Source organism: Juglans microcarpa x Juglans regia, chromosome 1D (assembly GCF_004785595.1).
Source record: "Juglans microcarpa x Juglans regia isolate MS1-56 chromosome 1D, Jm3101_v1.0, whole genome shotgun sequence".
In the NCBI taxonomy this organism is placed as follows: Eukaryota; Viridiplantae; Streptophyta; class Magnoliopsida; order Fagales; family Juglandaceae; genus Juglans; species Juglans microcarpa x Juglans regia.
This window is the reverse complement of record NC_054594.1, coordinates 40,094,060-40,114,916: the sequence shown is the minus strand read 5'-3', so window position 1 is coordinate 40,114,916 and position 20,857 is coordinate 40,094,060. Positions and strand designations below refer to the sequence as shown.

At 37.2% G+C, this 20,857-nt stretch overlaps 2 protein-coding genes across 2 annotated transcripts; one reads left to right on the top strand and one right to left on the bottom strand.

Annotated features, from left to right (window-relative positions):
* The first annotated feature begins 6,040 nt into the window (after window positions 1–6,040).
* On the top strand, window positions 6,041–8,943 carry LOC121259009 (triacylglycerol lipase OBL1). The gene is made up of 5 exons (XM_041160481.1): window positions 6,041–6,670; window positions 6,796–7,043; window positions 7,169–7,202; window positions 7,332–8,113; window positions 8,595–8,943. Exons 1-5 carry the CDS (start codon window positions 6,265–6,267, stop codon window positions 8,850–8,852), a joined length of 1,728 nt encoding a protein of 575 aa, XP_041016415.1. The 5' UTR covers window positions 6,041–6,264; the 3' UTR covers window positions 8,853–8,943.
* Window positions 8,944–9,178: 235 nt separating this feature from the next.
* Window positions 9,179–20,245, bottom strand: LOC121257935 (ATPase 10, plasma membrane-type-like). The gene is made up of 22 exons (XM_041159221.1): window positions 20,005–20,245; window positions 19,171–19,253; window positions 18,961–19,080; window positions 18,571–18,669; window positions 18,322–18,459; window positions 17,501–17,635; window positions 17,153–17,332; window positions 16,856–17,062; window positions 16,464–16,583; window positions 15,121–15,240; window positions 14,890–15,012; window positions 14,532–14,636; window positions 14,189–14,333; window positions 12,808–12,969; window positions 11,904–12,142; window positions 11,452–11,484; window positions 11,256–11,337; window positions 10,799–10,959; window positions 10,491–10,664; window positions 10,157–10,339; window positions 9,894–10,057; window positions 9,179–9,686 (listed from the first exon to the last, which is right to left on the bottom strand). Exons 2-22 carry the CDS (start codon window positions 19,234–19,236, stop codon window positions 9,590–9,592), a joined length of 2,853 nt encoding a protein of 950 aa, XP_041015155.1. The 5' UTR covers window positions 19,237–19,253; window positions 20,005–20,245; the 3' UTR covers window positions 9,179–9,589.
* Window positions 20,246–20,857: the final 612 nt, after the last annotated feature.

The window sequence follows — 20,857 nt, the reverse complement described above, 5'->3', positions numbered from 1 at the left end:
GTGGTTTTCATAGTTGAAATGAGTGTGCTGAATTACGTTGTGGAGCTCACGGCCCGGCCATCCGATTTCCTTTCCGACATAATTATAAAGACAGCCAACCAGACCAGTACTGTGGCTGTCCTGGGTTTAATCTATTTTGCACCGAAACAAACGATACGGTGCTGGAGCTGCCAGTTTCCGTAAAGTTGTCTGTCAAGGGGATTGACTACAAATCTCAGGTAATTCAAGTACTACATGCTCCGCATCATTGCTTGCCAAGAAAATTTCGGGGATTTAATATATCTGCCTCGCCATTCCAATTCTTTAAGACCACCTTTATGATTATGCAATACTCAACTGATCCCGGACAAATAGAGATGATCAGTATAGTCGGATCTCTTGTCTTGGTGGCCCTAAATATCAAGGTTATGCCACGGATTATATTGGTCGAGTCATCAACAGCTTGCCGGTATCACGCTGTACAAAGATGTACAACGTTCGATCAATCCCATTTCGTATAATGAACACTCTTGATAATATTCTTCACTTGAAGTGGTCCACTAGACCAATGTGCAGAAAGTGTGAAGCAAAAGGCAAGAAGTGCAGATTGAAGTATAATAAGTACAGCACTGAGTCAGAATCCGAAACTGAGTGCTTCCCCAAACACAATAGGCACTACCTTCTTCTATCCAACTTCCATTCCACTTTTGGACTTAAATTTCTTCTCGTCAGTTTTCAAGCTAACGTACTTGTGTTGATTTGGTCAACCTTGGGCTACAAATATCACTACAAGAAAAACGAATATTTGTAATTATTCTTTTGCAATGAAAATGACTATTTATAATGAAAACAGACTCATTTTATTTGGAAATAATCATTTTACTAGAAATGAATGTTCGCAAATAAGCAATTTTCTTATAATGTATTGCTCTTCTGCAATGGAGATTTTTCTGCATTCACCAATATGTGTTAAGAAAATTCATCAACATTTGTTTGTAGTGTTCTCTACAAAGTACAATAAGGTTAAGTACGATTGGATGTTAAGATGAGTTATGTTGAGTTAATATGAATAACAGTATTTTGTGGGTCTCATTGAGATGAGTTTAATTTTTTTAGGTTAGATGAGTTTAATATTTTAGATTAAAATGTATGAAGTAGGTTGAAATGAGTTTAAACTTTTTATGATAATTTGAAAAAGTAGTGTGTCCCATCAATGATTGGTTTGAGATGAGCTGAATTTGGTTAACAATAAAGACAGCCTAAGAATCTAATAATGTTAAAATCTTACAGGTCATTCAACATAATTAGTGTATAGTACTGGTAAGTTGCACGTTGGCCCTTTGAAATTCGCAATTATAAGCTCTTGACCCATAATGTTAACCATGCAGGTGCCATCGATCTTGGGAGTATTTCTATTAGTACTAGTTGTCTTTGCTGTTTACCGTGGCTATAGGTATGATAAAGCAGAAAAAGAAAACCAAGCAAAGATCGAAAAGTTTTTGGAAGACTATAGAAATTGTAAGCCCGCAAGATACTAGTATGCTGGTATTAAAAGAATAACAAGTCAATTTGCTGATAAATTAGGCCAAGCAGCTTATGGCACAGTGTTCAAAGGAAAGCTTTCCAATGAAATCTATGTCGCAGTGAAGATTCTGAACGATTCCAAAGGAAATGGAGAAGAATTCATAAATGAAGTTGGAACAATGGGCGTGATCCTCATCCACCTTGTTAATGTTGTCCACTTGGTTGGTTATTGTGCTTATGGATTTAGACGATGATCTCATAAGGCAGACGTTTATAGTTTTAGAATGTTATTGCTCGAAATAGTTGGAGGGAGAGAAAATGATGGCGTTACAAGAGAAAACACTAATCAAATCTACTTTCCAGAATGGATTTATAATTTTTTAGAACAAAATTAAGAAGACTTACGAGTATTTATAAAGGATGACAGAGAAGCTGAAATTGCAAAGAAACTTGCAATTGTAGGACTATGGTGTATTCAATGGAACCCAGTGGATCGTCCTTCCACAAAACATGTGGTTCAAATGTTAGAAGGAAAAGAAGATAAATTAAATGTACCTCCTGATCCCTTTGCCTCTACAAGTAGTACTACTACTCCTGCAAGAATCGATGCAAGTCGACCTACAAGACATCCAAAGCAAGAGTTAGAAGTTATATTGGAATTAATGATGCAATCATAATGTTCTCAAACATTAGAATTATGAACCTTGCAGGATTTTTGTTCTTTTTTTCCTGATCCGTTGTCATTTCTTGAGTGATGGAGTTTTCTTGAAGTCTTCATGATATGACATGAGCTAGCTGATCTTGACTTGCTCTTATATATGAAACTACAAACATGAGCAGTACATCTCCTGTCACACCCAATCGAAGATCATCAGCTAGCTAGCTCATGCATGTCATGCATGTAAGGAAGCAACAATTATAGTCAACTCTCCTCAGCCTAATTCTATAGAGTATGCAGTACTCCAGCTAGCATGTTTTCCTTTTCTAATTTCTAGTCTATAGCAGACAAACATCCTAATAACCATGGGATATATAATATTCTCGTTAATTAATTTATGTTTTTGACTATTCATATACTTAGTACTGTTAGATATAATTAGATTCGTTATTCAAGAATCATTTGTCAAACTATAAAAAAAGAAAAAAAAATCCTGCATATTTATTTAAATAATTGGAGGAAAATTGTAATTTAAAACACTCTCCTTGAAGTTTAGAAGCGATACTACTTTTGAATTAGGGCTAACTTTGAAGAATTACTTGGAAATTGTGAAGCATGCAGTCATGCCTAGCTAGGGTGGCGCATCCGTTAAAACTAGAACTTTTAATGTTGAAAGACTACTCCATGCATATTGTTTGATCCATGTGAGCTTCCCAGCCTATCATGAATATATATGCATGGTTGATCGATCACATGAGAACATGTCGAGAAGTGCATTTCCAAACGTCAGAAAATAATTTGAGCAAGACGGACGTACGTACTGCATGGAATGTCATCTTCCTGATCACAAGAATATCAGATTCGGCCGGCCGGTGATGGTTGTTCTGTCAAACCTAGGATTCAATATTTGCCTTGGTGGTTGCATCATATGGGTGCGTGGCACCTCCGCCTATCGTACATGCATGCCAACCGAAGGACATAACCGTGAGCTGCATGAAGATTTGAGGCATGCATATTAATTAATGCAATAAAATTGCTTCGACGGTGCTCGGAATATATAGGCAGGGGAGCGGCTACTATGCCGCCCCATATTGACAAAAAAAAAAAAAATCTCTTTTTTTTCATATTTTTTTAACATATTTAAATATATTTAAAAAATAAAAAAAAATACATCAATACATTTAAAATCATTTTCTTAATCATTAAGTAAAAAAAAATTAGCAGGCGATCAAATAGAAATGTCAAAAAGAGTGAATATAATAGTGTTTTCCATATAGACAGTACCTTGTGTTGATTAATCATGATTTGTGCCTTCCCCAAGGCTAGCTACTCGATCAGATGAATCGTCCTGGGCGAGCTGCTTGCTTGTTGGTGCGTTAGATACAGTCAGTTATATAAATATTACACATTTTTTTACGTCACGAGTTAAGTGCTGCTATTTATTAAAGAAAAATGTTGTTTGCACCCGGGAGGGGTACCCGCCGCGTACCCATGAGTCTATGTCAACTTATTGAAACGGTGCGTATCACACAATCGTTTCTTCTCCTTATCTTCTCAGTTCCTGAAACCCAGCACCTCGTGACTTTGCAACTTTGTTTCGAAGAAACTCGAATCCCAACAACCTGCACGGCCATGGAACCTCGCACAGAACACAGCAACATTTCCAAGCAACCTGTAAAGACGATTCACGCAGGAAGTTCATCTTCTTCACCACAAACAAGCTGCCCCACCGACGTGCAGGAAGACGAAACACGGAGGGAGGTACTGGATTTTTGTCATCTTCTCATTCGCATGCCCTAAACCGAATCTCCCATTGGCAAATAGAAGCAAAACCTTCATAAAACAGAGGCATAAACCCGTTTTCATACCTACGACGGCAAATGGTACCCCACAGCGTGAACCTATAGCACTATTAGACGGCACTCTCTAACACAGAAATCTGATTTATCTTCGCAGATGAGGGTTCGGTTTGACGGCATAGCGTTCACACAGCGATGATGTTTCTTCTAGGATGGGTTCGACGTGACGATGGACGACGACGATTTCAATGCCACGATGCGGTTGGTTCGACAGTACTCATGGATGCGAAAATGGTAATAGCGGATGGAAAACGATTTTGGCGTTGGAGAGGATTTTGATTTGTCTGAAATCCTGAAATTGAGTTTTGCTTTTTCCTCTCTTTTTTTTTTAATTAAATAATATCGGCTGATTCCACAAACGGTACGCCTGGGCGTGTACCTGTAACACTATTGTTTATTAAAAGAGTTGTACTATTTATTAAATAGTGTATAGAAGTATGAGATTTATGTTTAGAATTTTAAAAAAAAAGTTAATAAAATTTATTATTAAAAATTAATTTTTTTATGTAAATTTTATATTTTTTTTTAAATACCACTTTTATGACTGTATAAAAAATCAGTTTCAATCTGTGTATCAATATTACGTAGACTATTTTATTAAATGTTGATTTTCAAATCCATTACTTTTATTAAAGTTTACTTTTCCACTTTAGTAATGGTGCGCCTGTTGCTACGCAAATCTTTTTTCATATAAAAAAAAAAAAAAAGTGCAACTATATATTAACCGCGCTCTCTACACTTCACAAATATATATATATATATATTTTTTTTTTTTTAAATGCATCGCAGGGTGTGCTGTGACTCACCGTAGGCTGCAAAAACAAATAGAAAAGAGTGTAATGTCTGATAAGTCAGTAAACACGTGGTAACATCTGAGACAGATGTGGGACACGTGGCCGTACAGGGTAAACAAGGATAGCTGCACACAACAACACCTAATGGGCTAAATCACAAACGCGTGGCTCGACTACGACGCTTGGGCTGACATTCATCATTCATCGAACGGTTGATGTGCACGCCACGAATTTCTAGTGCATGTCTGCCGGTTAATTCAGAGAGATCATACGCTAGTTACGGAGACGACTTCAAATCAGAAGTTTCGAAAGCGAATCAGACTACAATTACCGGTTAAAGCCGAAAGCCCGGCTGCATGCGAATCGAACCCGAAAGTGATAATCTGCCGATGAGTTCAGTTACAATTGCTTTCTTCCTTCCTTTCCGTTTTCTACGCAACCGAACAGGAAATTTTTTAGAGTAATCGAGAGAAGTTATTATAGCAGTATATATTTTATATTTATTATATAATTATTTTTAATTAATTGTTTTTAATATTTATTCAAAAAGATATATAGTCTAAATAATATCACATTATGTATATAAAATAAATATTTTCAATAGTAATTTTTATATTTATTCAATTTTTTATTGAGCTTGAAACTAAGAATGGAAGTCTTTTATCCTTCTAGTTTGTAACGAATATTGTCTTATCCTACCCTCTTCCTATCCTCAGATTCGACCTTTTCGAAGTTCAATACTTCCACGCATTCCCCGCTGAAAGACGCAATCTTTTCGTCATTATACATCTTAATGCAACCTACTGACTTATATTGATTTTGTCTTTTCTGTCCGGTCATCTCAGAGACCGTTTTCTCCACATTTACAGTCGGCCTTCCTTTCCAGCAACACCTAAACTGACGGCTGTATTTCGCATGTCCGGTCATCTCAGATTCCGGCGAGCACTTGATTAGTTAAGCTCCATGAGATGTTTGTGATAATTGTTTTCTCTTTGTGGTTGGAATTGTAGCGTAGAAGTAAAAATAAAGCAGTAAAGTGGTTGGTTAGCTCACTAGCCTCAGTGGGGAGGGCCGCTGCAGAGAGTTATGATGACGAATGCAGTCTCTTTGAACCGAAATATATCATATATATCATAATTTTCAGAATTTATTAAATTGAGTTAAATTGAGATGAAATATTGAAAATTAAATAAATTATTATTAGAATATTAATTTAAAATTATTATTTTAAGATTTAAATTTTTTAAATTTTTTATTATATTTTATATTAAAATTTAAAAAAATTATAATAATTAGATAAATCCTTGCAATGCGGTTGCATTATCCGCGTAACCTTTAGCTCTCTGAACCGAAAAGGGTATAACCACAAAATAAAGCCCCAACCTTTTAAGCCTATATAATCTCTACAGAGTGAGAAAGAGAGTAAGAGCGAGAGAGTCATTAAGCATCCATGGATACTAAATCTGATAGCCGTAACAACTACGATAAGAGTGAGATTAATGGTGATGTATATGAGTCGTCGAGCTCTTTAAACGGTGGTGGCGGTGGCCAAGATGGTGGTCTTCTAAGCTACCTGATCATACGGCCGGAAAAGGGTGGAATCGGGGACTTGTATCGGTACATGGTGCGGGATGACATAGCGAGCGGGCTGAGGTTCCTGGAGGGTTCGGACGAGGGACTGGTGGGTAAGGTGGCGGCCGACCACAGATGGGTCATACTGGTTTCCATCATTGTGCGCAAGATCGTTGCCTTCTTTGGCAAGCCCATGCAGTGGACTGGCTATGCCGTCGATTTCTTTCTTAATCTCCTCTCTCTCAACGGCAACCTCACTGGTTTACTCTGCAACCTTTTACGTGGTAAATTAGTATGAAGTGTTTTGTATACTGTACATCCCTCTTGCCTGATGTCGAGTTGCTAATTGATATCTGTGTTTCCTAAATTTAGAGATGTGATTTTTACCGTAATGCATTGGGAGATGCAGGAAAAGTCGTCCTGCCACAGCGGGACACAGGAACTTTCATAAGTACTATAGGGCATTTAGATGGGCGGATTGACCTGTACAAGGGCCAAAGCTTTCTACAAGAGGAGGAGGGTGACGCTGTTTTCAGAGAGAGAAGCATAAGGGTAGAAATTGGGAATCGAAATCTCATGGACCTTTGCATCATGGCCTCCAAGTTAGCCTATGAGAATGCCGAAGTCGTTAGAAATATTGTACTCCACCACTGGAAGGCAAGTCACCCCATATTTATATTCCTCTCTCTCTCTCTCTCTCTCTCTCTCTCTCTTCCCCCACTTCATACTTGTTCTCTTATATTCAATGATAAAGGAGCTTCTGAACGTCTTTAAAAAAGCAGATGCACTTTGTAAAGTTCTACAACTGCTGGAATGGTAAGGAATATATATTTTCCACATGATTTGTGTTTATTGATACTCCTTAGAACTTCTAGCTTTACTTACATAATGAACGTTCCCTTTTGTTCATTTTCCTTCCCTGTTGGGAAAACAATGATTTGATAGATTTCCAAAAGGAGATGTCGACCCAAGTGTTCATACTCTGTGATAAGCCTAAAGACGCAAATTTGATATTGATCAGCTTCAGGGGCACAGAACCTTTTGATGCTGATGATTGGAGTACCGATTTTGACTACTCTTGGTATGAGATCCCTGAATTAGGGAAAGTCCACATGGGGTTCTTAGAGGCCTTAGGTTTGGGTAACAGGGCTGATGTTGTCTCCTTCCAGAATCACCTTCGAGTGAAAGATACAAAGTTCTCCTCATCAAATGGTGGAGATGTTCGCAGAAATCCTTCAGAAGACACAGGATCAATATCTTCGAACACTGATTCTGACCTTCGTGGATTGGATCAGTCCTCTGACTCTGAGAGCCCTACTAGTGCTGACACTAAGAAGATTTCACCAGATATGGTGGAGATGACTGCATACTATTCTGTGAAGAGTAAGCTCAAGAGCTTACTCAAGGAACACAAGAATGCAAAATTCGTGGTGACAGGACATAGCTTAGGTGGGGCTCTTGCCATATTATTCCCGACAGTGCTTGTGCTGCATGAGGAGATGGAGATAATGCAAAGGTTGTCGTGTGTATACACATTTGGACAGCCCAGGGTTGGGAACAAGGAGCTGGGTAGGTTTATGGAAGCCCATTTGAATTATCCAGTCCCCAAGTACTTCAGGGTGGTCTACTGCAACGACCTTGTGCCAAGGTTGCCTTACGATGACAAAACCTTCTTGTATAAACATTTTGGAGCGTGCCTTTACTATGACAGCCTGTATACTGAGAAGGTATGTATTGGTGCCTCTCTGCCTACAGTTCATTTTTAAAATCAATTTTCAGTTTGTGTACTGTAAAGCCAAAGCCAAAATCATCATGAATCTTGAGCATCCTATCGTGCAGTTCTCAATGATATGGAATTGTCCTCAGGACCTCATGTAACATACAACCGGCAGAGTTGATCAATTCACCTCGATTTTAACCGGGGTCTTTTTCAACCTTTTAGGCAAGTGATTTTGTTTATAGAGAGGAAATAAGCACGAGGAAATCACAAAAAGATATTTCATTTCTTGGCTAGAAGTTTTGTATTGAAATATTATATCAAGGAAAATGGAATACATATCCAACGACTGCAGTATTGTGTTTAATGATTACTTAATTAAGTACTTTAGTTAGCATTAAATAATAGCACCTTTTAATTCTTTTTGTCGATATTACATCTTCTTTAACAGTACTGAGTCAGTGTCTTCTTTGACGTATGTATATTTGAAGAACATGGACGAGGAGCCAAACAGAAATTACTTTGGAATGAGATATGTGATACCAGCGTATCTGAATGCTGTTTGGGAGTTAATCCGAAGTTTAACGATGGGGTACACCCACGGGCCAGAGTATAAGGAGGGCTGGTTTTCTATATTGCTCAGGGTAATAGGATTGGCACTTCCTGGTATTTCTGCACATTGCCCCACAGATTATGTCAACTCTGCAAGGCTTGGAAAGGAACGTATCATGCAGATGTCCTCATTCTAAGTAAATTTTCTTCTGCAAACAATGCTTGTCATAGTGTAGAATAAACACGCAGTCATCGAGGAAAGAGGCCAGAATAATGTTACTTTCTCGAGTTAGGTTTTGCACTAAGAATGCATGCAGTCTCAACTATTTCTATTTTGTGTGGAAACCCTCATTGCATACCACTCAGATATTGATCATGGTCATGTACCAGTCAGGTGCTTCTTATCCCTACCATACCACCCAGCTAGCGTTTTTCATTACCAACCTATTTCCAGTTTCATGCATTGACTTATATGGTGTGACAACCACTGCACAAGCAACAATGATCTTATTACAAGAAACTATTTACTCCAAACTATATGAGATATATAAATTCTGATTGAAAAAATGGATCTGAGTATCCTTATTTGTCTGGGAGTTGCCCAACTATTACATTAAAGCTCCACGAATAAAAATAAGAATATCCAAAGCTGAAGACAGATAATCCTTTCTTTATCCAAAAAAATTGCAATGATCATTCTAAGAAATGACATGATTTATTTAGCTCAAAGACCTCTTCTGAGATGTTTAATCCTGACCTTTCGAGCCCAAAAATTGAGAACGATGCATAGATCACCATAGCCATTTACAAAACGTCTCGCATGATAAATGTTGTTTTCTTTTGCTTATTACATTCAACAATGAATCATGCGAGCAACGGCTACCATGTTTGCCTTCATTGAAAAACTGAACGATATTAAATCTCCGTTATCACATCAGACTGTATGAGCCGATTGGATCAAATCCAAGTCCAACTTTTTAAGCCTTACTACAGACTCTACGTGACCTCTCAGAGTATGTATCTCCCCTAGCCTGCGAAATTCAAGGTTTATTATGATTAGTGCATTTCAGTTAATATTCAATGCCAAACTACATATTCAGCAGATTGAAAATTTAGGTATATCAAGGCATTAGAATAAGCTAATGAATCGGGAGGGTAAAGGATCTCTGAAAGCTAAGTAATTTCAAAGGGATCAAACCAAACTCAAAAGAGAACACTTCAGTAAAACTTTGTGGTACCTGGCTATTTCAGCACGCCGCCTGGCCTGTTCAGCAATCAAAGATGATCGCTTCCCATTGGTCTCCAATTCTGCAGACATCAATCCTTGTAGACTTCTTTGAGAAAGTATCCACTTCGCCTCCCGATCTTCCTTCCCATAATCTTTCTTAGAAGTAAAAGCTGTCTGCTCAAAACAAAAATAAAGATGAAGTAAGAAGAAGCATTTCAAGCAATGGTTGAGAGATAATAGTAAAAACTATGGACCGATGAACACCCCACTAACCTTTCTATCGAACACAAGATTCCATGCTTCTCCGCTCAATGCGTAGCGCACTATGAACTTGATTATATCCAGTGGTATGTAGAAGATCAAACTATATAACCATATAACACCTGCCCATCCCCATCCAATGCCACTAATGGAAGCAAAGCTTATATTTGCATAGACAGCAATTACAGTGGCCACCTGAACACATAGAAACCAAAGTCTCAGCAAATGCTATGAAACTCTGCTTGTCTTGATTTAGTAAATTTATAAGCAACTTTTATGCATGACATCATGATAGTTAGTTTTGTTGGACTTATTCAAAGAGGAGTCGTTTTTTAATAAACTTTACCAGTTGTGCCACCACAAAAGCAATCATCAAGAGAGTTCCTGGCCTCTCTAGAAATGACCACCCCTGACTGCGTGTAACAAATATGAGAGCCTGGCTGATGATGCTAACTTGCAAATATACAGCTGATGAAACTTCCTCAGTGTTGCTGGATAAGGAGCTTACGTGGAAGTGAGTCTGCAGTGGCATGGATAACCGATACTTACAAGGATGAGGTATATATAGCAAATGAAACGATTGTCTTTTCTTTATTTCCTTTCTACAGCATCTCAAGAAACGAAGTTGTAAAACAAGTTTTACGAGTTCTATACCTCAAAAAAAGTGGTGTCCACTACAATCCAGTAAAATAAAACAGTAACCAAAGCAAGATATGTGCCAATGACAACTCCAGTAGCAAATATTTCATTCAGCTTCCAACTGTCAGGCATGGGAGATGGCTTTACCCGATCTTGAGAAATAGTCATGATTGTCCCTGATTCAGTTGCAAAAAAATTTTGAGAAGAAAAAAGGTACCGTGTTCCAAATGGCTAGGCATCAATAATAAAAAAGATAAGTAAGACAATATGATAAGATGCTTTAAAACTTGAAGCAACATATTTCTCATGCACAATTATTTTGAGTTGGCTTCAAAATATTTTCTTGAATTTTCTGTTTCACTAACCACTCAGTCTATTCTGTCATTAAAGTTTGATCATATCCATTATTATTGGGGGGGGGGAAAAAAGCAAAACAAAAAAAAAGAAAAGTAGAGGCTACTTGAAATATTACCATCATTCAGTATTGCTATTATCAGAACCATGAAAGGTGGGAAGTCATACTCCCATATCAAGGCTAGAAGCACAAAACCAAGCTGCAAAAAGGTTGAGTTTGAAGAATTATATGAAATGAAGAAAAAAAAATTAACTAAAACACTAGCATTAGTGCTGGTGCATTCGAAAAAGAAAATCAAATAATCCTAACTTACCACAATCCTTATGGTTATGGAGACAGCATATATCTGCATATTTATGCATGCTAATTAGTTTTATAATTAAACAATTTAGAAGCAAGAAATACAGAAAGAAGAAAAAAGGAAACAATATATTTAAATATCATGGTTACTACTACAAAATTTTCAGTTGAATCTTGCATGTTTATTGATTTTAGAATATCTCCAACCTCAAGAACAGCCAGTTAAAGTACCCAGATTTAATATCATCCGTTACATAGGAATCCCATGTCCACTAGAACATAAGAGGTAACACTTGTATGGGAGTCGAACATTCTTATAGTCCAAAGTTGGTTGAAAGGCAACATAGGGGCACCAGTCATAACTTCCCAGTATTTCAATTATTTCCCCTATGAACCCATTATAGACCTTGATGCCACAGATATAATGCTAAAATCATTATAGACAGAAGAAAGATTATACTTAACTGTATAATTCTTCATCCTTTGGAATATAGCTCTGCTAGTTAACACAGCACTGACAATCACACTTAAGCCAGGTTCAGTTAGGACTATATCAGAAGCACTTCTTGCAGCATCTGTAGCATCTGCCACTGCTATTCCAATATCTGCTTTCTTTAGAGCAGGTGCATCATTCACGCCATCTCCAGTCATTCCAACCACATGCTTTTTTTCTTGTAAAATTTTCACAATTTCGTACTTATGTTCTGAAAGGTATATGGCATGGTAACTAGAATCAGTAAATCACCATGAGACATGACTATAATATGTAACATACAGATGATAAACATATTTTTATCGGTAAGTACATAGTCCGGAGATTTTCATGTAAGCAATCATCTATTTTAGCTGTTTCATTATTAGTCATCCAGTTTAGAAGAACGCTTACTTTTATGAGGTCATTTACATGATCTTGTGATGTGGAAACTTTGCCATACCTTGGCCATAAAATTTTTAATTTTGTTGATATGTATGATATATCACCCTAAGCAGTAATTCAGAGTTTTTGCTACATGTTCTTCAGTTAGTTGGCATTTTTTTATTTATACTGAGTAATCACCACTCAACATGTCCCTTCTTTTATCCCTAAGTTAGACGTGCGCCCTATGTGTCTCAAACTCACATATTCATCACTCTACACCTTTCTTGTGGAGGGAGCCATTTGATGTAGAGCTCAGTCATGGCTCAACAATGAGGAAGAGCAAATGTTGGCCAGGAAGAGGATTTAATAGTATACCCATCATCCTTCTTCCTTCTCCTCTTCCTCCTCTTAAAAACATGCTTTTATGTTCATGTTCCATCAATCACCAGAAAATAGTAATGTATGTTATCTAATAGAATTAACTTTCCATGAGACATTAGATCACAATACCAGGAAATACACCAGCAAAGCCATCTGCCTTTTCAATGAGCTCATCCACTGGAAGAGCTTCGTGTTCATCTTTGTCACGGCCCAATAATGAAGAAGAGGGGTACATGTTTGTTCCCATACCAAGTCGTCGGCCTGTCTCCTTTGCAATTGCCAACTGATCACCTTCATAGGGCATCATTTACATATTAATATATCTATTTGAAACTCCTACCCATAGCTTTCTGATATTAACTAGAAAACGAAGATGTAATGGCAAAAATATTTAAAAAAATAAAAAATAAATTTAAAAATAAAGTAGCCGATATTATAAATATTACTGACTTCTTGGTACATCACATTCATACTTTTTGTATATATGTGAATGCAAAACATGAAAAAAGATGTTTCATCACAGTGAGAAGCACAAGTTCTAGCTATAATATCATAAAGGAGAAAAAAATAGGAGTTGACATTTTCTTAGGCAATTATATGTGGATTTATTGATGCTTATAACTGGTAGAATCTGACTGAGAATTGGTAAATGGTTCATATTGCATTTTTTGGAAGGTAGTTTTTCTTTAAGTTCCCCCCGGTTGCTCAAAGCATCTTTAATGAGTCTAGAGCTCAGGCCAGCATTATTATTTCTTTCAACTTATTCTTGACAGAAAATTTTCTTTAGATTCTCTAAATCATTGGCATACCGAGAGGATAGTTGGCAATTACTGGGGTTTTGAGCATCATTTGTGAGTCTTAACAGTTCTGGGCAGATTATCATTTGTACTAACTCATGTTTGATCTCCATGTTTCAGTTTACATGCGGATTTTAGTTCCTGATACTTATTGATATAGTTGCATACAATGTTGATATTGTTGGTTGCATGAAAAATTAAGATTATCTATGTAATTATGATGTTTCATTGAGTACTCTTCTTATTAGCAGTCTAAATAATGATTTCTTTTTGCTATTGTAAATATTGTTGTCCTACGGGATTATTTTGATCCAAAACCAATTCAGGAACTGCTGTGAATCTTTGCTAAGGTAAATCTAACTAATTTACTGTATATACATTGTGCATTCATAATATCCATAGTTTTTTTTTATCTCAAAGTTACAAATTATATCTATAACAAGAATACAAATTACAAATTTCAGCACCCAAGATGAGTCTGATGAAGAAAATGTCTCGTCACATAAAAAACAAGTTATAGAAGAGACAAAAAAGAGGTGACCTCTATCTATTGAAATTAAATTAAACTCTCTTAGTGTTAGCTAAACTAAGTGGAAACAATTCATAGGAGAAAAATCTTTAATGTCAAGACATAAAGCCTACTCTAAATAAAGATGGAAATGGAATCTTGGAAATATTTGAACTATTTGTCATCATTAGAAATCCAAAAGTACCTGTAATCATCTTAACATTGACTCCAAGGTTAAGAGCTCTGCGGATGGTCTCAGCACTATCATGTCTTGGAGGATCAAACAAGGGTAACAAACCACAAAATGTCCAAGGACTTCCAGGAGACTCCTTGGTTCTTTCAGGAATTTCCTTAAAGTTTGATCAAATGAAGTCAATGAACATGTCAGTGAGACAGCATCAAATGATATGGCTTCTAAATAACTGCTTAAATGATGAAATGCTATCCAATTTCAAGATTTTATCCTTGAAGTGCAAACTTATCAATTTAACTCACCAGTCTGAACAATTAACATCGGGAATAAAAAGCTAAAAAGATAGCCATGCTACCTGATAAGCAACTCCTAGAGATCGCAAGCCCCTCTCGGCAAATTTGTCAATGATAGAATGCACTTTTCCAGCAATCTCGTCTTTCTCTTGGCAAAGATCAAGAATCTGACAGTTTAGGCAAACAATGTAGAAAATATATCATGCTCTGATACAAAGTCCTGAAAGATAAGTTGAATTTGGTACACCATTACCACATTCTTATGGTTGGCAATTTATTCGTAAAAATATTGAGTTAAGGAACCCATTTTTGTAACTTCTCATCAATGCAGGGGTTGGAACTTTGCTCTAAAAGGTCATGGGGGAACGAAAAATCAGGAAACATGAAACATATGATTGTACTTTATGAAAATATGGATACCTGTTCGGGAGCTCCTTTGCTGGCACGATGCCAGTTACCATCAGAATCAATATATGTAATTGCAGTACGTTTGTCCACTGGATTGAATGGAAGGAAATGCACTTCCTTGATATTTGCGCGTGCCTAAAGATGACAGACACTCAGTTTCAGGCATATAAGCAAACATACCCAAACAAAGGAATAGAAGTAGTAAACCTCAGTAGAACTGAGATATCTTATTTATAGCGCTACCTCTTTTGGATCAGCAAGCATGTTAGTGATGGCTGCATCAATAGCATCTTGATTTTCCTGTCTTGCTGCTCTGGCTGCAAGCAAGACAACCGTGTCTTTGTCCATATCTTTGTTAAATACCTGTGCATATAAGAGTTACTGTCAGGATTATTAGAACAAATGAGGGAATTGAATTACTAGGATCTTCTTAGAGCTCCATGCACAGAAATTCAGAAGCTTCTTATTGAAATCAGAAAAGAGAAACCAGGAGCTGTATGATATGGTAATTAATCACATGGTAATTAATCATCTTCAGTTGTGATGTATAATATTTGAGACTGATATATCCAACATAGAGATCTTTCGATCCAATAGATAAAATGCGTCTTCTCATGAAAAAAGAGCCATAAACACAATGATTTCACACTTCTCTTTTCTTACCCCTAACCACAGATCTTAATTTTTCATAACTTCATCAACAAAATGACCATCATGGTCATATATGCTACATAGATTTCCCAAGCCCAGTATGAATTCAAGTAGAAAAAACAGAGTAAGACTATCATTCCCATGAAATAAATATGATGAGATGCACCTAACCAAAATAACTTGGCTCTTTCAAAAAAAAAAAAAAAAACCTGAGCGAGAATCTTGTTTATTTCATGAATATGAATTCTCCATAAGAAAGTGTGATGCAGAATTATTAATGTTGCACACATATTCAGGGCACAATAACAAAGGAAAAATATGAATGAAATTGTCCCTCGGCATGCTACTATGAATATATTTTCAAGGAATTTGATGACTTATATTTTAAGATAATATTTAAACATGCAAAGGCTTTCTACAGGATCAGCACCAACCTTTCAATCAGACTCAATCAGTACATCTAAAACCATCCTAAAATAAGCAAAAAATGGAGGAAGTTTCAAGTTGGATAGCATTCTGCCTGCAACTGGCAAAATTGAAACTGAATGAAAACTACTTGAGTTGTGTCACTTAACTGTCAATCTAACTACTTATCTACTTCTCTCGTGTTTGCAAAACTTTTGGGGCACAAAAGGTGGATTTCCATGTCAAAAACATATCAGATAAAACATACCTAATAATTTAAAATTTGTGATCACGATGTGCTATGTGCAGAAAAGTATAAGTTCATGAGTTATTCTATTCTCAATCCGTTGTGTAGAGCACATCATCCACATCATTTAAATGGTAAGATTTAATTTGTAAGATTCAAAATTTAAAATTTCTCTTCCAAATTAAATTATGCCACGTAAGCACTTTACTAGGTATGTTATCCACACTGGCTTATAAATAGAATTTCTACTTGTATGGAAGTTCTCGTGAGTGAGATTTGGTACCTCAATAAGGTTCCGATCAACAGTGAGGCGATTCAGAGTAAGAGTTCCAGTTTTATCACTGCAAAGGACATCCATTCCTGCCATTTCTTCAATTGCTGTCATCCTTTTTGTAATGGCTCCCTTCAAAAATGAATATAACATTTCAAACAATCTCAATATTGGTTTTTTGAGTTTCACATTGTGTTTGTTAATAGAGGAAAGCACAAAGTCGAAATATGTTTCATTTCGTAAATATGATCACTATTTTAAAGTTGAAGTCTTATTTGGATAACTAAATCTGTTGGACAAATTTAGCACTGATAGGCTTTGGTTTTCACTTCATCTTATTTATTTGCAGCAGAAACTTTGGTGGTATAAATTCCATAGTAGCTCTATCATATAATGACTTGCACCTGTTGAGATAGTCGATGAGAACCAATAGCAAGTGTCACAGATAATACTGTCGGCATAGCAATGGGTATTCCTCCAATTAAGAGAACAAGAAGGTTGTTAATTCCATCCCTGTATGAACGATGCTGTACAGGGAACATGACAACAATCTCAAGAATCATTCCCACAGCTATAGAGCAAATGCAAAAGTTCCCTATGGAGGTAAGGACCTGCAGAAAACAAGTTATGATGTCACATTATAATTGGAAATCAAAATTTTCATAATGCTACAACAGCATAATAAAGAATTTCTAAGTCACCTGCTGGAAATGACCAACAACTTCGGTGCTGTCAACTAAATGTGCGGCTTTTCCAAAAAAAGAGTGGACACCAGTTGCTATCACTACAGCTTCAATCTCTCCATGCTTACATGTTGAACCAGAATATACTTCATCACCCGTCCTCTTAGTGACAGGTAGAGACTCCCCAGTAAGAGCTGACTGCACAGACAAAATACACATTCGAACTATTATAACAGGTACTAAATAAGCAGTAATATCAGATACATTGGAAGACAAAGGTATAATCACCCAACAGAAAGTATAGACACACGCTGAGAGAGCAGTATAAGAAAGCCGCTCCTTATTTAGCTTTTGAGAAGCACTTGCCTGGTCAATTTTTAGTGGGTCTCCTTCAAGCAGGCGAGCATCAGCAGGAATGATGTCTCCAAGCTTTATGCTAATTATATCTCCTGGTACCAAGATAGCTGCATCTTGCTCCTGCCACTGCCCATCTCTGAGAACCTGCATGAAGAGATGGTGTGTTGATATTTTATCGTACATAAAAGAGTTGATATTTGAAAAATCTTAGGCAGTAAAAGGAACCCCAAGGAATGGGCATCCTTTGATGGATAGGGAGACTAGAAGTAAAAGCTACAAAAAATCCAACATTTATAAGATCCTTAAAAAGATCAAGGAAGCTGAGAAAACCTCCAAGGCCTCTTCTACAGGCTCATTTCCCACTGAATCACACTTCTCAACTCTATATCATTAGGAGCTCCTTGGAAGTGTTTGTCATTAGAATTTTCTTCGTTTATTATTACTAACTTGACCAACAAGGTTAAAGAAAGAACTCTGCAAGTAATGGCATTATTTTTTTCACTAGAGCTTATGTGCACATGCCCATATGTGTATGCTTGTGCGAGTGCTTATGGATGCAGAAGCAGGAATAGCAAGGTAGTGACAGTAGCCCCGGGGGGGGGGGGGGGGGGGGGGGGGGGGGGGGGGGGGGGGGGGGGGGGGGGGGGGGTACAACCGAGTAGCATAGTAGATACACCATAAACTGTAAACTGAAATCATATTTTCAGAAGAAGGTTCCGTTCAATGATTTTTGACAAAAAAGAAGCCAACTAATGCAAGGTAAAATTTGGTCATGTTGTAAACAAATTTAACTATTTGCCCAGCTGAAGGCATCAATCAGAGTGTCACACCTTCGTTTTAGGAGCTAAGCGGGCCATAAGTGCTGCTGCAGCATTCCCTGCATTGTTTTCCTCAATAAAACTGATTGTTGAATTGATAATGAGTAGGCAAACGATCCCTACAAAGTCTTGCCAGTCAGGACCCTCCCCCTGAAGTATGAACAAATCAGATTAGCTTCTTACAGGAGCAAGGCACAAAAAATAAAATAAAGAAAGAAGATTCATCAAGTGAAATTGCATGCTGGGATATAGGCTACTTACTCCGCCATTGGCAAGGACAATTGCCATTATTGCTGCAGCTTCCATAACCCATGACAAGGGATTCCACATAAAACTTAGAAATTTCAAAAATTTGTTCTCCTGCATCAAAAGGGAAAAAGGAGGCAGTTTCCAAAGTTAGAGATCAACTTAAAATGATGAACTTTTTTACACCTTGAATATTACTCTCTGAAAGAGCCACTCTGGATTTTGTAAATAAGCCACAAGCAATATGGTATCGAACAATATTATTCAGCTATATATAAAGATAAATTGTATTCAAGACCCAAGTTGGTTAATGCTGTTGATCTGAAATCCAGCTTGGATTGACTCTTCTATTTGCTTCAAAAAATAATCGTGATCTTTTACTAATTACAGATTTCTTAAACTTACTGGCTTCTCTTCGAGCTTGTTTAGGCCAAAAAGCTTCACTCGGGCTTCAGCATCTTCAGTTGAAAGTCCTCCCCGTGATGTTCTGAGCTGTTCAAAAACTTCTTCCAATGGTATGCGCTCCTATAAAATCATAGTGTTTGGAAGATGTTAATAGTGATACAGAGGGTGAATGTCAAACTGTGGTACTTGCAATGATTTCTTAAAACATACCAAATCGATCCCATCTCGATTGAAATTCTCGGGATCTAGCAATGGTTTATCCAAATCTTCAGCCATGTTTCAAGCCCCGGAACCTGTAGTTACAGTCAAAAAAAGGTTATGAATTCAATTAACACAGAAAAATTCAAAATCGTGTTCAGTTGAAGAGTATGAGAAACTAAATGGTTAATACAAGAAAATTAACCATCTCCAGAACTTAGTTAGGTTCTGAGAAAAAAACAAGTTTCTATTTGAGCTATAATTCTGCGACTAGCACAAAAAAACTCTACCTATCAAGCCTTATCCAACAGTTTGGATTTCTGTCACAGATCCAAACTTATTCTAACCATAAACTTGGTCTTAAACCTTTCATCTTCCTTGACGGAATCAATGAATGTTCATTCTCCTATTCTTAAATTGCGAGATTCTAAGACAACCCTCCAGCACAATGTTCTGATATCAACTGACATTATCACCATTATCTCTAAATTCATACACCAAGTTAACATAAACGTGGTATAAGTAGTTCTTAAATGGCTGAATCCCAAGGAGAGAAAGAATAAGTGCCATCGGTAACATAAGTAAATGCAAATTCAAAGTCATTTTTCAAAGTCAATCATGAAGATCAATCTGCGTAAACTGAACTCGAACTGATGAAGAGCTTAACAGCATTTATAGCGAACAAACTAGAATGATCTTGCATTACAATGGGATAACAAACCAAAGAGCTAATGTCATTATCAATTGCATCACCGCCAATAAGCTCACAGGAATAGATCAAGTTCAGCGTACGAAACAAGAACAAAACTTTAACAAAAGAAAGAAAAGATGGAAAATTTTCATTACTTGCTGGTGCAAACAGTTGACAAAATGTGAATATCTGAGCAGTAGAGAAGCTGCAGGAGTGAAGGTGAAGAGCCTCCTCCTCCTCCTCCTCCTCTTCCTCTTCCTTTTCGAAAGAAGTGGATGAAGTGGGACAGGGAAGCCGAGGCAGGGATCTGGAGTGAACAAGAAGTAGGAACTTTAAAAGGGGATAGCGTCATTAGTTCCAAATCTAAATGATTTGGTGGCTGACCATTGGTTAGCAGTCCAGCACGAGCGGATGATGCCATTCTTGCATTTCCAAATCTGGGTCGCGCCATTACGCTTTCTTTAATTACTTTATGATTCAGAGACAAAAGGGGTTAAGAAGATGGGAGGAGACCGTTAGCTTAACTACCTTTCAGAACGCACCCTTCAAACCATACCTACCGTTCCCTCCTCAGACCCAACAATGCCTCTCTGTCCTCTTTGGTCAATGGCACTACTTCCGCCACCACTACGACAGTCGTGCAAACAGCATATGTATGTATATAACGCCTGGTCAAAGACAAGAATAGACAGTTGGACACCTCCAAATCCAGCAAACTATGCTAATTCCATCGGCTGATTTTGGGGGTCCCAATTATGCATAACACTCCCTATTTGCAACTTCTTCAAACATATAATTTTGTTCCTATCTGGGCCTCTGGCAATAACGAGGTAATAATTGTGTGTTGCGTTTCAATCTCATGCTCTCATCTTCCCTTCGATTTTATCAATCCATGACCATCTGTCGTTCATGTTTTGGTTTTCCTGGAGCAAAAATTACATGGTCCACAGCATGGCCGTGGCTCCATGTTCATTATCACTTGGTCCTCGTTCACTTGATTAAAATATT

What these genes read in the sequence shown, in the direction of transcription:
- LOC121259009 (XM_041160481.1), top strand. Translation starts at nt 6,265, where the DNA reads ATGGATACTAAATCTGATAGCCGTAACAACTACGATAAGAGTGAGATT. An exon ending in ACTCTGCAACCTTTTACGTG is followed by an intron (nt 6,671 to 6,795) that starts GTAAATTAGTAT and finishes TGGGAGATGCAG; the next exon opens with GAAAAGTCGTCCTGCCACAG. An exon ending in GTTCTACAACTGCTGGAATG is followed by an intron (nt 7,203 to 7,331) that starts GTAAGGAATATA and finishes ATGATTTGATAG; the next exon opens with ATTTCCAAAAGGAGATGTCG.
- LOC121257935 (XM_041159221.1), bottom strand. Translation starts at nt 19,236, where the DNA reads ATGGCTGAAGATTTGGATAAACCATTGCTAGATCCCGAGAATTTCAAT. An exon ending in TTGATCGGAACCTTATTGAG is followed by an intron (nt 15,241 to 16,463) that starts GTACCAAATCTC and finishes TTATATGCACAG; the next exon opens with GTATTTAACAAAGATATGGA. An exon ending in CTTTTGTGGTGGCACAACTG is followed by an intron (nt 10,340 to 10,490) that starts GTAAAGTTTATT and finishes CTATGTGTTCAG; the next exon opens with GTGGCCACTGTAATTGCTGT.